This window comes from Phragmites australis, chromosome 13, assembly GCF_958298935.1.
Source record: "Phragmites australis chromosome 13, lpPhrAust1.1, whole genome shotgun sequence".
NCBI classification, from domain to species: Eukaryota; Viridiplantae; Streptophyta; class Magnoliopsida; order Poales; family Poaceae; genus Phragmites; species Phragmites australis.
Window position 1 is genome coordinate 21,123,162 of NC_084933.1, and position 16,855 is coordinate 21,140,016.

Sequence of the window (16,855 nt, forward strand, 5' to 3'; positions counted from 1 at the left end):
GTGAATTTTAACAGGTTTTTAGAAATTTATTTGCGGTACTAACAATTGCTAGAAGTTATAAAAGTAGCCTTTTTTAGAGAATTTTAGTTTAAATTCTACACAGGATTTTTGGATGAATTCAATTAAAATGGGTTGCACATGTATTATGTAACACGTACAAAAAGTTTTAGGATTTTTGGAGCAACAGAACATTACTATTTTGAATAAAGAAGATAGTAGCAAAATTAAACTTCGAAGTACTGTTCATTAAGATTTACTGTTCACGTACTGTAACTACCCGCCCCCTCGTAGGGCTGTAAGGCTACCCGCCCCCTGAGAGCGCGGTAAGAGACTTCGGGAGTTACCGCCCTCCCAGACGGCGGTAAGACACTTATCGTCCTCTCAGAGGACGGTAGGTGTCTAGTTTTGTAATTGTTTTCACGAGAAATCTATTTATTTAATTTTTTAATGAAAAGATATAAAAATAAAAAAAACTCTGGAATGTCAGCCCTGCTATCGGGAGGCTGTTGTTGGCCCATGGTGGCGTGCTGCAGTCCAGAAGGTGGCGGCCCGTTGGCGCGGATCAGTGGGATTGTGCCGATAGTGATGTGCGGCGCATGGTGTTGCAGCTCAGCCGAGCAGCATCTGGAGGCGCGGCCATATGGCTCGGTTGGTGGCAGGAACGCACAAACAGGCGGGCAGGTGCTCGGTGGCCCAAGGTGGATGTTCGGTCGTGGAGGCGTGCGATCGGCTGAAGGAGCCCAGGTGGAGAGCTGGCCCAGGGCAGGCTTCGGCCTGCGGAGCGGCTAGTTCAGGAGGGAGCTGGGCGGCCCAAATGGATTTTGAGTGAGGCAGGCCAACCATGTGACAGTGCGCGTGGAATTTTTTTAGAGCAAATTTCTCGTTTGCCACTAAGAATTCATGAATTCGCTTGATGTGTCAATGATATGAACCCATATGTCATTGATATATTAAGTGGTATATAAGAGAATTGATGAATTTTTAGTGGGATAGGAGGAATTATCTCTTTTGTATTTATATTTTTTTAATATTTGTAAAATTACATGATTGGTAAAAAATTAAAAGAATAGGCTACCATCGCCCGTTCATCAGGTGAGAGTAAGGTGTCGCCCGTTCATCTGGTAACATCTTATGGGCCTTGGCTGTTAGGGAATTAAAAATCTAGTGAGTGACACATATCGATTGTTCACCGGGCGAGATCGCCCGGTGAACGGCAGACACATTTGTCTCGCCTAGTGAACGGATAAGGTGACGCCCAATGAACGGGAGACACTTTGTTTTGGTTGAATTAATTTAATTTGTGATAGAATAGGCGTATGTGCGCCATAATTTTTGTTGTTGTCGAATCGTTCAGTGTCATAAGATGTTTGTGCGATATTTTAGATACTCGGATGTGATAGAAACGGAAAGTTGAACACAGTGATTTTAATTGGAATTGTGATATACACAGACATTGGTATGTGCGGTACATGATCATTATAACATAAATAAGTATCACGTCTAAACATAACATGTCTTAGGGAATGTAGACAATATGATTATAACATATGGTCTACTGACTACAACGTGGGTATTTTCCTTCCCTTGCCACATCAGGTCCTGCGCCACGCGCCTGATGTGCCCTCTTGCGCTTCCTCTCCCTCTCCGCCTCACGTGCCTCCGCCATCATACGGTTATGCTCCTCCTGAATGCGCTTGCGCGTAGCTTCCCTCCTCTCGTCGGCTTCCACCTCATGGAAGCATCTCTAAGCGGCGTTGAGCTCAGTGTGAAGGAGGAATGCATCCGCTTCTAACTACTCAATGCTCAACCACTGTAAGAAGTCACATAGTGGTGACGGTTACTGCAATAAAGACTAAACTATTAAGTGGTAAATCTTAGTTATTTTTGGAGTAGTTTAGTAAGAAGTTATTACGTGACGGCGGGAGCCAACATCGGTGCTTCTCTGGGGTGGATCGTACTCAGAATTGCGGCACATGAAGAACATTCTTCTATAGGTGTAGGAGAACTTGAAGGATTTCGTCCCCCTACAAATGTCACCACACCAGCACATGAGCACTTCGACCCTCAGGTGTAGTATCTGACATGTATTTCTTAGGAAAAAGATCATACACTATTTTTTGTTGGAGTTGTGGAGGTTGAGGCTACTGGTTTGGTTGTACATGTGGAGAGGAGATCATCTATTTATACAGTGGATTCGTGCTGGTGTATGGATTAAGTTCATGAAAATCGGCACTGGAAATTAGTTGATTCTGCAGTAAGGTGTGGTCATTTCAACCAAAAATGCTATTTTTGAATAGGCTAGTTCTAAAAAGGCTACTTCTAAAAAACCTACATATGAAAATACTACTTCTGAAAAGCCTATTTCTAAAAAATCTACTTCTTAAAAGGCTATGTGTGAAAAGGATAGGGTAGAAAAGGATACTTATGAAAATCTAGGTCTGAAAAAGTTACTTCTGAAAAGGCTAGGTCTGAAAATGTTAGGTCTGAAATGGAATACATGTTTACTAATGTGATTAGTTGTAATAGAATCCGTTAATTTTATTATCACGGTTGGATGTGTGCTGGTAACACTAAGTTGACAGTAATATTATATTGATGCGGATAGGAAGAGGCTTATACTGTGTGGATCAGGCATGTCTCCCCCTTTATTGATGTGCCATTTCACGCTTAGCCTCTTCTTGTCGACGCAGGAGCGCTTCATGCTTTTGTAGGTGTTCCTCACGCCTTTGAATGTTGGCCTTCTGCCTCCTTAGAATGTCTCGTCGGAGGTGATATTCCCCCTCACACCTCTGAAGTTCCTTAGCCTGTCAGTTCTATTTTTGTTCTCGATGTTGACATTCTTGTTGGCGCTTTTGCCGTGCCTCCTGCCATAGCCGTGCTTTGTCTATCTTAATCTCGTACTCATGTTTTGTTTTAGTCTCTCTGATGTAGCCTCCACAATATAATAAACACGGAGTTATGATAATAAACGACAAGACTTAGGATAATAAATCTAGAGTTAGAATTGACATACTTACATTATAATTGGGAGGTATGGACGAAAGCAAAGAGAGAGACGCACCATGAAATTATCGTCAAGCTTCGGACACATAAAGAACCTCCTACCAAAAGTCTGGACCTTGAAGGACATCGACATTCAAGCTTGATCGCTATACCTACAGAATGGACACTCGTGCCATTGTGGTAGTCCATAGGGTGGTTCCTCCAACAATCCATGACGACCTGTTTGAGGAGGCAAGAAAAGACAATTATTATCACGGTCTGGAAATGGAGTATATACTGTATTATCACAATTGCATGTGTGCGGGTAGCACAAATTTGATGGTAATATTACATCACGGTAAAATAATGTATGATGCTACAACGCATCTATAAAAGCTCGTGTATATAGAAACTGAAGGCACATCTATCAATGGAAGGTAGGGGCTAAAGGGGACGAGGAGGACTGTCGGTGTATCAGGAACCGGGAGTCCCCGAATCCCGAGGCCAGGCCAGCCATCCGTCACATGGCGTCATCCCGCGAGGTCTCTCTTGTAGGATGAGAAAAGGACAAGTCCCGGGAGAAGGTGCTCGGGGCCACGGTCGGTGGCCCCCGAGTACCCCAGTTCCCCGATGATGCACGGAATCCAAGTACCCGGAAGAAAGTGCTCGGGGAGAAGTATGGTCACCCCTGAGCACCCTAGTCCCCCGACGATCAGAAGAGCTAAGTTCCGGGAGAGTGCTCGGGGCTGCGTGCGGCGGCCCCCGAGCACTCGGTTCCCCGAGGATCTGTACAAGAGTGCTCGGGAGAGAGTGCTCGGGGCTGCGTGCGGCGGCCCCCGAGCACTCGGTTCCCTGAGGATCCGTACAAGAGTGCTCGGGAGAGAGTGCTTGAGACTGCGTGCGGTAGCCCCCGAGCACTCGGTTCCTCGAGGGTCCATGCGAGAGTGCTCGGGAGAGAGTGCTCGGGGAGGTGAGCAGTACCCCCGAGCACTCGGCACCCTGAGGACAAGGAAAGGCATTCTCGGGAGAGAGTGCTTGGGGATGTAGACAGTACCCCCGAGCACTCGGTACCCCGACGACCCAGAAAGACCCCCGAGGGGCCTACCGATGAGGTGTCAACTAGTCAAAGGCCCGAGGCCGCATTTAATGAGCGTGCGTGGACTAACACCTCCAACTGCTCCCGCCGTGCTCAGCGTCAGTTCCTGCCATGTTTTGGCAGAGAGGCGTGGGGTTATTAATTGCACGGGTCCCGTCCCGTGCCATCCGGCTTGTCTCGGGATAACGTTGTGAGGATCAAGGCGTTCCGTCTGCCGCGCTGCTGTGGCAGGGGAACAAGACAGGGCGGGCACGCCGGGTTGCTCTGCGGCTGCCCTGTGGGCCCTCTCCATGGCGCCCGTTGCCAGGGCATTTATGGTGACGGGTGACCGGGCGTGCAACGTATTTTCCACCCCCGGTCACTTCGCCCAGAGTAAATGATGACGTCCTTTCCATTTATGGCGTCTCGGAACTCGAGCCCCCTCCTTCTGTTCGGGGCATATCGCGGCCGGCGAGTACTTAAAGCAGCCGGCGGCACAGAGAAAGAGAGACGGAGAAAAGGAGAGAGGTAGGAAAAAAGACAAGAGACCAAGAGCCGACACGAAGAACACAGCGCAAGAGAAACACTGTGAGGAAGGCTGAGCCCGGTTCCAGCTGAAGAGCAAGGAGCCTCAAGCTCTTAGATAGACCAACATTCTTGTAACCAGCAACATCCTTGAGGGACTTCCTCAGGACAGTTATAGCATCCATACAGGAGTAGGGTATTACGCCCCCGTGCGGCTCGAACCTGTCTAAATTTCGATGGATTTACTTCTTCTTGCACTAGATCAACTCCCCCACCACCGGCCGCTGCATTCATTCCCATTTATTTCTCCGACGGACTTATTCAGGATCATCCCCCTGGCCAAATCTCTAAAAAGAGGTCTCTCGGGATCCCTGCGACTGGAGTTAATCCTTCGACAAGGACGACGGTGAGATGAGAGGGTTTGTTTGATCTAATTTAGTACGAGGAGCCTCTCTACAACTTCCCTTTGCAGGATATGAGTGATTTTTGTCCTCTAAGTCGCCTAAGGATTTATGAGCACCCGAATGAGCCGTGGCCCAAGTGCTCCCATGGCCACGATTACGTCATTCAGATTTACTATGCGAGCATTCATGGGAGGCGTCAATTCTTCCAATGTCCTCTTGTTAGGGTGAGAACTATATCACCATAACCATTCGTATTATTTTTTAAAACATTATACATTGTGACCTTCACATTTCTGCATGCCTCCGATGACGACGCCGACAACTACCAGTACACGAGATGAGTTGATCCTCCTGTTCTATAGCATATCCAATATTACATCCATCACATGCAAAACCAAATCTTCGACTTGCGGAGGGAGGTGGAGAATATACCAAGTCCTCCTGTAATACACCTGGAGGACCCTTTTGTATGTATTGATCCATAGTGCACCTACTCATGCCACAATAGGGATGCTCCTCCTCCACTTTGTACTCCTCCTCCTCTGCCAGTACAATACAGTGCTGAAGATTAATGGGACTCAGGAGTGTGAGGGATCAATGACGTACTAAGAGGGGGTGAATCACTTAGAACTATTTCGGCTTAAAAACCACACAAGATAAACCTATATCAATTACTATCTAAATGTGCTCTAGGTTTATCTAGTGTGTCTACTCTACCGATCAAAGCGCTTGCAACCTATCTAAGAAGGTAAATTGCAAGTAAGTAAATGCGGAAACGTAAATAAGGTAGAGAGAGCAAACTCGGTATAAGGATTTTTCCTGTGGTATCGATGGCATGAATGCCACCCCTAGTCTACGTTAGAGCTTCACAAAGGATATGCTACCGGTCGGCACCCGGTCACGGCCTTTGAGCCACCAAGTCACAAAGATAATGCCTCCACCTGGATGAGCCACCAAGCCACCAAGGTAATATCTCACCACTAGCCTCTCTTCCGGTTCGTCGTTGCCGTGATCACTTCGGAGCTTGAGCCACAAAGGCAAGGGTCTCTGCATCCCTGTACAATCTCCTTGCCGCCGCTCCACACCAAGTCGAAGGGTCAACAAGCTTGCCGGTGAGTCACCAAGACTCCAAGGTGCTGGCGTACCAAGAGGTACACTATTGGATCACTCCTTGATCCACTCTCTAGTCAGCAATCACCTGGCAACTCACACTCTAGGCCTATAAGCAATAATCACTCACTAATCTTGTACTTAATCGCCTTAGATGATCACTTTAAGCACTTTGGTGGCTTGGATGTCTTCTCAGATGTATATGAACTTCTCTGGACTCCAGCACACTCAAATGACTGAATGGATGGGTATGTATATCCTTAAACTCGCGCACTAGCCGTTAACCCAACGACTCTAAAAAGCTGTTAACACCGGATGATCCGGTGAGAACAATAGTATTAGCACCGGATCATAAGGTGAGTACACTCTCACAAACTAGCCGTTGAAATCCCACTTAAACCTCTGTAAACACCGAATACTCCGGTGTATACATCATCTTCATCACCGAACTATCTGGTGAGTTATCATGAACCATCCTAGCCTTTCCTTCTTCTCTGTGTAAATTGCTTTGGTGTAAGCATCCGGTGCACATCACTTCATCATCGGACTATCCGGTGGGTTAATCTTCCTTCTTCAGCACTTGGAACCTTCTCTGCTGAAATTACTCCAGTGTGTATCTCCTATGGTCACCGGTCCATCCGGTGGGTTCAACTTATTCTGATATGTTGCAAAGCTCACCGGACAATGAACAATACCAAACACCGGACTATCCAGTGAGTTCATCTTCATTTTCCAGCACTTGAATTCTTCTCTGCATGAATTAGTCCGGTGAGCACATTTGCTTATCACCGGACCATCCAGTGAGGTCTTCAGCCCTCTATCCCCTCTATCAGAAATGCTCTGGTACCAACTATAGTAGTTGCTCTTTATCTTTCTGAGCTTGTAGTAGTTGCTCTTTATCTTGTTTTTGTAGTTTGGCACGGTACCAACTGCTAGTGTTCTCACTCTCCACAAATACAAGGGTTAACGGTAACACTTTGTTGTTCACATCAACCCCAATAACAGTCAGGATCTGTCCCTTGTTCAGATCAGTTAGGAAAGTATCATCGATGCATAGGATAGGCTAACAATGCTCGAAAGCTTTGATACATGGTTCTAATGTGAAGAAGTATCGCTTCAGGACATACTTGCCAGGTTGGGACAATAATAGGTACTTATCAATGTCATAGTATGTCTCTGGGTTCCTTCGATTAATGATCTATAACAACTGTGAATGATTGTGATATGACGATTCGTAGATCCCGAACCTCATCTTAATTGTCTTCCTCTTCATCCTCCATGTCTTGTTATAACTGATAGTATTCTTGTACTCCTACTCAATTGGTCTGATTATGGATCTTGGTTCATAGTCCATGTTGTTCGCAATCTGGACGTACATCATATTGGCAACAAAAGTTGAGGTGATGTTCCTATGGCTGGGCTCAAGTTCGTCCATCGTGCAAGTATGGTCCACCACAATTGACACCTCCTAATACTCAACCCACTTCCCCTTGAAGCAGTGCACCCATCACGGACAACCCTCCTTCGTGTCATATTTCTTCTTGCTTGACTTGACAGCTTAAAATTGCCATCGAAGCAATATCGCCCATTGAGTCATGGTCTGACTGGTAGGATACCTAGTACCTTCGGTCACCTTATTCTGCGTATACTCCCAGGACACCTGATTCCCCTCATTTACCACGAGATTGTTAAAGTTAAGATTGTTCCAGTCCGTGGGAACATGAGCATTTCCCTCATCATCCAACATGTCACACTCAAGAGATTCGTTAGCCTCAAGATCATCCTGCTCCATTTGTTTAATTAGAGAAGGGATTCGTTCTTCCTCATCTGCCTCACCGATCAGTTCTATCGGATAATCCGATGAATATGCACCATCCGACATGTCACACTTAAGAGATTCGTCAGCCTCAAGATCATCCCGTTCATTTGTTCAATTAGAGAAGTGATTAGTTCCTCCTCATCTGCCTCACCAATTAGTTCTGTCAAATAATCCGATGAATATGCACCATCCGGATCAACATCCTCATCATACTCTTACTCATCACCCACCGCTTCCGCGTACCCCCACCCTGCATCTCCCTAACTGCCTCCTTATTTTTTCATTGCACAAGCAACATAGGAGGTCAACATATGTGCACAACATCCTGCAGGTACCTCCTCCGGACTTAATCTTTCTTGAGTGGGTACACCTCATAGTACACACCATCTCTTAGACGGTTACCCACAATGCTAATGGTCATCTCTTAAATCTCGGGGTCTGTTTTGGAACCCCGCATCAACCAGGTGTACAAGTATTCGACACTTTTGCGCATAGGTCTAGATATAATCTTGTCAATTAACTGAAATACGGACAATATTAGCCCTTTCAGACCATATAATATTTCACTGTCCCTATAAAAAAAAATCCTAAATTACCACTGATCCGACGTACCTGGCAACCGTCAATAAAAAACTCTAACATTATTGTAATTGAACATACAAAATTATGTAAAACTATATCTACAGTAATACATATTTCATTAAAAATATAGCCTAACAAGTAATCTATACTACAACAAAATATCATCGGGTCGCTACATCAAACATATCTAAATCCTATATCTACTACCTCTATTGTTGCTACACTATATCTATATATATCTAATACTTAACATATATCTAAATACTACATCTAATTGCTAAAATATACGTACACACATGATCTAATTCCTAAATTATATCTAACATTAATTTTAAACCTATATCTACATTCTAACCTAAATCTAGTGACTATCCTACCGGCTTTATAAAAAAAATCCTATATCTATCTTCTAACCTATGCCAAAACTTAGCATTAGTGGCTATCCTACCGGATTTGAAAAAAAAAAGATAAAAACATACATCTTTCCTCCGACAGAACTTCGTCTCCAATTTGTTCTCCCTCCCCCTCTCCTCTCTTTCCTCTCTCTCGGTTAGGTTATAAGCAAATGACGAGCTGACATCGGCAAGATCAGCGCGACCGATTTAAATACTAAAAAGGTCTCGTCCACTGTTCGAGCGACACCTTTTAGGTGAGCCCGTCCGACGTCACAGCAAGCAAGGTCTCGCCAGTTCAACGAGTGAGATTCCTAATCACCGCATTTAATACTATCTGATAGCTAGGGCCCAATGTCTCGTCCGATGAGCAGACGATTGTAACATATTGTTACAAATTTTTGAAACGAACATATAATCTTGCATATATATATATATATATATATATATATATATATATATATATATATATTCTGTGCGCACGTTGAGTTCGAGCGCGTGACGTGGGCTGAGGCGGTTGCGGTCGCTCGAGTCAGCCGAATAGGACTTTGTGTCAGTTGGCTACATAGAAAAAAAGATTAGAAAGGAAAACTAATCTAGGATTTGGGATTCGGAGAAAATCCTTTTAGAATGCTTTAAGATGTCTTTAGTGAACCCATTTATACAATAAAGTGCAAATTTCCGAAATTTTCTTCCGTGTCTTCGTTTCGCGGTTATTTTCAGTGGACTGTTTGATCATTACCATTTACATTGATTTGATCTATCTAAATCATCCTAAGCATCAAGGTAATCCTATGAAAATTTTAGTGATCAAATTTTCGTAATTCTTGCGATATTAGGTTTGATATGTTTTCGTCACAGTCTGTCATAATTTCCTTGCAAATTTCATATCTAGATCTAGAGATCCAATTGTCTTGATTCTTATAAAAACAGTTTTATATAATTGTCTAGTTTCTATAATAACTATTTGAGATCAATCCAACGGTTGAATCTTTCTAAATATAACTTTTAGTTACGTGATAACAATTTGTTCTGAACTTAAATATTTTGTTAGACTGTTTTAAAATTTGAATATAGCTTATGTAACCATTCACCCTTGTGATCAGTATTTTGCCCGTAATCGGTCCACATCCAAGCGGCGTACTAGTCCACCTATGAGGTTGTCGCTGCGAGCATGGCGATCGGGTTAGAGACATACTAGTAGCGAACTCGATTGCTTGGACCTACGACAGGTTCGATCAGGCTGCCCCCAGCTGCCTCCATGCATGCGATGCGAGGACCAGCGCCCAGGATGAGGCCCATGTCCATGCGCCGGCCGGGGAAAGCATTCATTCCCCTCGCTTGTATGGCAAGGTCAGGCGGCCGACCAGTCTTTTGACCAGTCCAGAACAACAGATGCCATGCTAAAGTGGTCGCTTCTCTCTGAACGATCACAGATTCGGGCACTGGAATGACAGAATAGGACGCTGGGCCACTTCGGCCGTTTGGCATTGGGGACCCGACGTATAGTGGCGATCTCCTTGTTTCCTGGACACGGGAGGAAGAGCTTGGAGAGTAGTAAAATCCACTCTTGTCGGAAATCGAAACATTATTATTCCCTTTCGAGATAACAAGTTTTATCTTTTATTTTCCATCCGATATTCACATTACTTCTGCACCTAGCTGTGAAGATGGAATATGAAGGGTTGCGATTTTTCATGTGAGGAATCAGCAGCTGGCTGGTTACTGACATCAGTAGCTCACTTCCTACTGATGTAGAGCGATCATGTGGCGATGATGATGTCATATAGGCAAGTTGGATCACAGGGCACCCTTTTCTTGTCCCGTTTTATCCCAAAGCCAAAATGATCATGAAGCTAGCTAGCATTTCTGCCTCCAAGCAAATCCGAATTCCTTGGGGTCATTGTACAGTACTACACTACTACGTACACTGTTGATCTAAACAAATCATTACGTCTTAACTAACCGTGGTACGTACAAGATCGTTTAAAGTGGACGAGATGGATCAAACTAAACAGCCAAATCCAACTGCAGAGCTGTCCAGCGTGCAAAGAATACCACCGGATCGATCGAGGTTAATGGTGGTCCATCTGCATTGCGTCGGCACCCATTCCACGCTGTGTGCCATCTGCTTTTGCGACATGTTTAGAGCTTAGTTAGCGTGACAAAGCGCAAGCCGGGCCTAAAGCTAAAGCGCATATGCATGATGAATCTTTGTTACAGCGAGCGGCCTAAAGCATCAAGGTCTCGGCGATCATGGCTCCTTTCCTTTGCCTTTCTCTCTTGTAGCCTTTCCCCTCGTTTTTACACCTCTAATCCAACACGGCCATCATCATGGTGTCCATTGGCGAATAACAAATTTTAAGCATGTTTGTGTGAACTGCATTTGCATGCATGTATCTCAAGTTGACATGTTCTCAACTGCTACTGATTGATTCGAAACATCTCATAGACACTTTACGAGTGTCTTGTGTCGTCCCAAACTTTTCTTTTAGAGAGAGAAAAAAAAACAGTACGGTTGAAAGATGGTTGGCACACAAATAAATAGCTGGAGTATGCTACTGTATTAGGAAGGCCCCGTGTACCCGTCACCCGAGCATTTTAGCCCCTCCCTTCACTCGAACTTTTCAGTCTTTCAACGGGGTATGGTTTTCTTCAACCTCCTGCTTATCCCGATCTCTTCTACCTCACGTACGAGATTCTCCACCGTGTTGGCCCCCGCTCCGCCCTCCTGCCCCCATCGTCGGATCCTCCACCACTGCACTAATCCGACACCGCTCAACCATTGGTCTTCCACCTAACTGCTCTGCCCCCGCGGCCACCACCATTGTCAGGCTGGCCTAGGCCACCCCAGCCTCCTCTTCTAAGCATGCTGGTCTCCAATGAAAACCTCACCCCAAAACCCTAACTCCTCATCCTCTCCGGAGCTTGTCGGAGATGGAGCGGAGGTCGGATCTTGCCGGAGATGGAGAAGTTATGGTTGGATCTTGTCAGAATCCGAGAAGAAGATGAAGAGGGGGAGAGAGAAAAATCAAGTGATGGAGGTGTCAGAAATGCTCGAGTAGAGTATAGACTTTTCGATTAGGAAGGGAGAGGGGGTTGTACAATGGACGGCGGTTTCAATCTGTGTTGCCTTCTACTTAAGATGAGAGGAAAAGTTAGACACATCTCAGAGGCATGACTTGAGTTCCAACAGCTTAAACATGACTTCAGACTTTAGAGATTGATTAGTTCTTCAGTTTCTTTGCATTGTGAGCCATGTGTGTATGCATGTACGTATGTACGCCATGACTGAAATAGAGGGAGTCTTTTCTATTCCCTCATTGTTCCCCTCTTAGAGCATCTCCATGAGATTACCAATCAGTCGTCCCCAATAAATTATTATTGGGGAGCCCTAATAACATTTTCAGCACTATTGGCGGAGCTGCTTCAGTAGACTACCAATAATCCTCTTCAATATTTTATTTCCTTCTATTTCTCTTTCCTTGTGCATATGAACTCTATTTTAACTCCATTTTCACATCGTATAATTCAAACTATTATATTTGTACCGCACACAATTCAACAATATTTCAAATCCATAATTTTTCAAATTCAAACTCAAATTAGATTATAACATAGGGTCCAAATGAAGCAAATAATCCAAATAAAACATGAAGAAACACCCATGGAGTTAATTGATCTCAATACTAACACAAATGGACCCCATGTCCTGTATATATGGGAAGCAAGCTAGAGGGTATCAAACAAGGACTGGAAATCTTTTGCAGATGCAGGCTACAGTGCAGAATCAATACTGAGCCTGTGCTGGTACTACGTAACTGACCGATCAATTTGACATACACGGGAGAATATAATATGGCTTGCGAGCCTTAAGCCTCTCTCAATGCTTTAATATAGCTGGTTTTTTAATATTAATTAGGTGTTTATGGAAGTAAAAAATTGATGTGATAAGCAATTTAAAAAGAAGAGAGATGGATCTTGTTTCTTATGAAAGGAATTAGTTGGTTGAGCCATCCAAGACATTCGACATCACATTGGAGCATTGGAGCAAGATAAGTTCTGCTGGAACTTAACCCTAAATGGACAGTTCTCGATGAAGTCTCACTATCTTGCCTTAGTACATTGTGATGTTTCTAATGTTAACAAATATCTTTGGAAATTGAAGGTGACACTCAAAGTCAAGATCTTCCTTTATTACTTACATTGAGGTGTAGTTCTGATAAGAGATAATCTGTCTAAGCGCAATTGACAAGGCAGAACTAACTGTTGCTTTTGTCACAAAAAGAAGACAATTAAACATATGTTCTTTGAATGTTGTCATACCCGCACCATGTGGTCCATCATACAAGCAGCTTTATGACTCTTCCAGCCTCATAGTGTATCATATATGTTTGGTATTTGGCTAAGAGGTATTAGGAAGGACTTGAAAATGAAAGTCATGTTGGAGGCGGCTGCTACTTGCTGGTCGCTATGGTTATGCAGGAATGATATTGTGTTCGATAAAAAAATATCTCCTTTCTAGGTTATTTACTTGTGTACTCACTAGCTCTGTACCTAGGCTATATTATAGAAGCCGGATTCTCATGATATGGTTCCAGTGGCGTGTCAGCATTTGGATCAGGTGGTCAGTGAGTGTTTTACCCAGGTTTATGGGTGACGGTCTAGTCGGAGGATCGACGCGCCTTAGTATTTCCTATCTCCATTTATGAGAAACTTTTATTGTGTTTCCCTTTTCTTTTTTGGTTGTGTGCATCTTAGTTATGCAGAGACCGGGAGTGTTCTCAGCACGGTCATATCACCTTAATGTAATTGTCAGAGTTTAATAAAAGCTTCTTTTATCTAAAAAAAAGACACCGCATTGGGATGTTGTAGTTTCTTTCATTTACCCTCTCTTCCCCCATCTTTGATTATCTGCGCCCTCTATGACACAAGCATACTCACCCATCATCTCTCTGTAAAGCAACACAATTAGCTACATGGCCAAAATAATAGTTTTGATCATATTGCATGCAACAATTAATTGTATTGAAAGATCTAAAGAAATAATATATGGATACCATGCATTATAAGCTTATTTAATATTTTTTTACTCAATCTCCTCTAAGATACCCTTCTGTTCAGAAATAGTATATGTATTTTTCTATCCGGTCTTCAAAGTTTGATTTTGACTATGATTTTCTCACAAAATATATTATTTATACCTACAAAACCTATATAATGTGAAATCATTTTAAATTATAAAACTAATTGTATAATTTTTATATACTAGTCATTTTTATAATTTAATTAAATATTAGTCAAACTACATAAAGAAATAAAATATTAGGAGTAGCCTAACGACCTCCATAATATCAGTAGACCGGTAGCCCTGTACTTTAGTGCCCGTTGGTGGCTCATATCATACGATCCATGGAAAAGCATCGCGTTGCTTTTGCCATTGGGATTTAAATTTAGCTGCGTCGCTTGAGAGGAATCATGGCTAAAGAAAAAGGCGCACATGTGCTTGCTAGTAACATGCATCAAAGGGCAGCGAAAAGCAGTAAGCAACCTTGTGAAAGCTAACGATGGATATCGTTTTCGGTTGAGATGTAACGCTGGAAATCCGGAATTTTGATTAGCCTGCCCTGAAATCATGGATGATATTGGACAACACACGCTAGTATATAACCCTGACAATTCTTGGCAGAACAAGAACGACAGCATGTTATATTAGAAGGGATGTATCTGAGTCAATAACCCATTCATTGCAGTGTTGATTGAATTAGAGTGCAACTGTGTCTTTGCTCATACATCTTTTACTGGCATGTTACACAACCAAATCATACGAAAGAATTCCTCTAGACATTAAAAGTTTTAGACTTCTAAACACGCTGCAAGATGCGGTACCAGGAGCCAGCACTTGGTGGTCTTTCATGCTTCCATGGTTAAGTTTTGGAAGGGTCCCAAAAAAAGCCTTCCTTGTTGGGTCATGCACGCAGCCTTATTCCCTCCAGTGAGCTTTGACATCCTGCAGACCAGCAGCAACATGACCAAACTGCCCTCCCATCCAGGCTCTGGAGTCCGGACTCCCTCCTTTAACTAACTCCCAATGCCTCCACGCCATGGAACCTCAGCTCTCACTTCCCCATAGCCATAGGAGGAATGTAGTAACAGCTTGATGTGACCTCAGTTCCACTCCTCTTTTCTTCTCTCTTGACCCCTGTCGCTCCATTCCACTCGTCCGCGCTAGCCCAGATGTTTCTCCACTCCCTGTTGATGCAAAAAATGGCAAAGAACACGCAGAAACCAAGGTACATTCATGTCATGCATGCCTCGAGATGCCATGCCCACATTGTTCGTGAGTATTTCGTGTCGGCTGACGTGATACTTCCTGTGCTCTGTCCGGCCGTTGCATGCAGAGAAGATGGCGGCGCGAGATCAGGCCTGTCGTCCAAGAAGTCCCCGTGGTACCAGCGCGCGGTGGAGGTGCTTCTCCTCATCTGGAAACAGCCGGCTGCGGCGCCGACGACGGCGACGACGAAGGCCGCAAAGGCATCCGGTGTGACGGCTTCGGGTAAGGCGACGGCGCCGCCTGGTAAGCTGCGCAAGTCGTCGTCGCTGAACGTGGCAGCGTCGTTCACCAGGGTGTGCCTGTGCGCGCCCATCTCCTCCTACAACAGCGAGTCCCTCTACTGCTTCCAGGCCGACGCGGCGCCGCGCCGGAGCTACAGCTACCCGCGCGCGTCGTCGGCGTCCGCGTCGGGGTGCGGCGCCGTCGCCAGACCGCTGGTGGTCCCGCCGCCGTCGGTGGCCGAGCAGACCAGCAGGGGGAGGCCGCCCGCGGGCAGGGCCGACGAGGGCGCGCGCCGGGTGTTCCGGGGCAAGTCGCTGACGGACGACATCCTGATGCGGCGGTTCGTGGTGGACGAGGGGGCGACGCGGCGGCGCAACGAGATGGAGGTGATCAGCCGGCGCCACGCGGCGGCCGCCAAGCGCCGGCGCCTGGGCCCCAGCCCGCTCCGCCGGATGTCGCTGGCGGAGTCGGAGTCAGAGGCCGAGGAGGAAGCGGAGGCGGAAGCTTCACGAATGGAAACGGACAAGCCCGTGGTAGCAGCGGCGTAGCAAGAGCGAAGCTTTCTTGTGTGCTTTCGATCGCTCGCTCGCTCACTCACTGCCTCTGTTTTTCCTGTCGTTTCTTCTGCTGCTGTTGCTGTCATGCAAGGAGAGGGAGAATTTGGACGTATGCTCTGCCAAGCTGCGTCAGATGCTGACGCCGCGGCGACTGTGCGCCTGTGACTGCGGCCGCCGCGTCCTCTTCTGTTTCGCTCGCCACCTTAACCTCTTCCTCTGTTCGCTTCGATCATCCCATTTCGGCTCGATCCTTCCGCCGACGCGATCGCCCAAGGAGGGAAAGGCGCCGTTTCGCGTTGGACACGAAGCGAAGTGCGGCACCGAACGATCGGCGGAGTAAATGAGCGGGAGTCGGGACCACCGCCCGGGCGGGCGGGTCCGCGTACCGGTGAGGGAAGCCCACTGCCTCGGCTCGTGGTAAATGCGCGACGCGATCGGTGTGACCCGAGCGATCGTTGGGGACCGCAGGTAGAGTACGACGTACGTGTACGCGCAGCACAGTTAAGAATCAACGGTCGAAATCAAACGTGTACGCCCACACAAGAACGCAGCAGTAGTTGATCCTTGCTTGATTGGCACCGCGGCGTTGTTTGTAGGAACGATGGCACGCGTACACGGCGTACTACTACTCCTACATGGTATCTATCCTGTCGGCAAATGCCAGCGAATGCTCGTCCAATCCACGCAAAACGCACCTCATGCGCACAGCGACGCAAACACCATTTCGAAACGCAACTGCCTAGAATCTGGGGAGAACAGTGTAAGCTGAGGACTGAGCAGTGCACATAGAGACCACGCTTTCTACGGTGCCATGTTCCCTCCCGTTCTTGTATAACCGTCCAGCCGTCTCAAT

At 45.7% G+C, this 16,855-nt stretch overlaps 1 protein-coding gene across 1 annotated transcript; it reads left to right on the top strand.

Annotated features, from left to right (window-relative positions):
- Nucleotides 1-14,801: 14,801 nt before the first annotated feature.
- LOC133888748 (uncharacterized) lies at nucleotides 14,802-16,177 on the top strand. The gene is made up of 2 exons (XM_062329094.1): nucleotides 14,802-15,182; nucleotides 15,291-16,177. Exons 1-2 carry the CDS (start codon nucleotides 15,127-15,129, stop codon nucleotides 15,991-15,993), a joined length of 759 nt encoding a protein of 252 aa, XP_062185078.1. The 5' UTR covers nucleotides 14,802-15,126; the 3' UTR covers nucleotides 15,994-16,177.
- The last annotated feature ends 678 nt before the right edge of the window (nucleotides 16,178-16,855 follow it).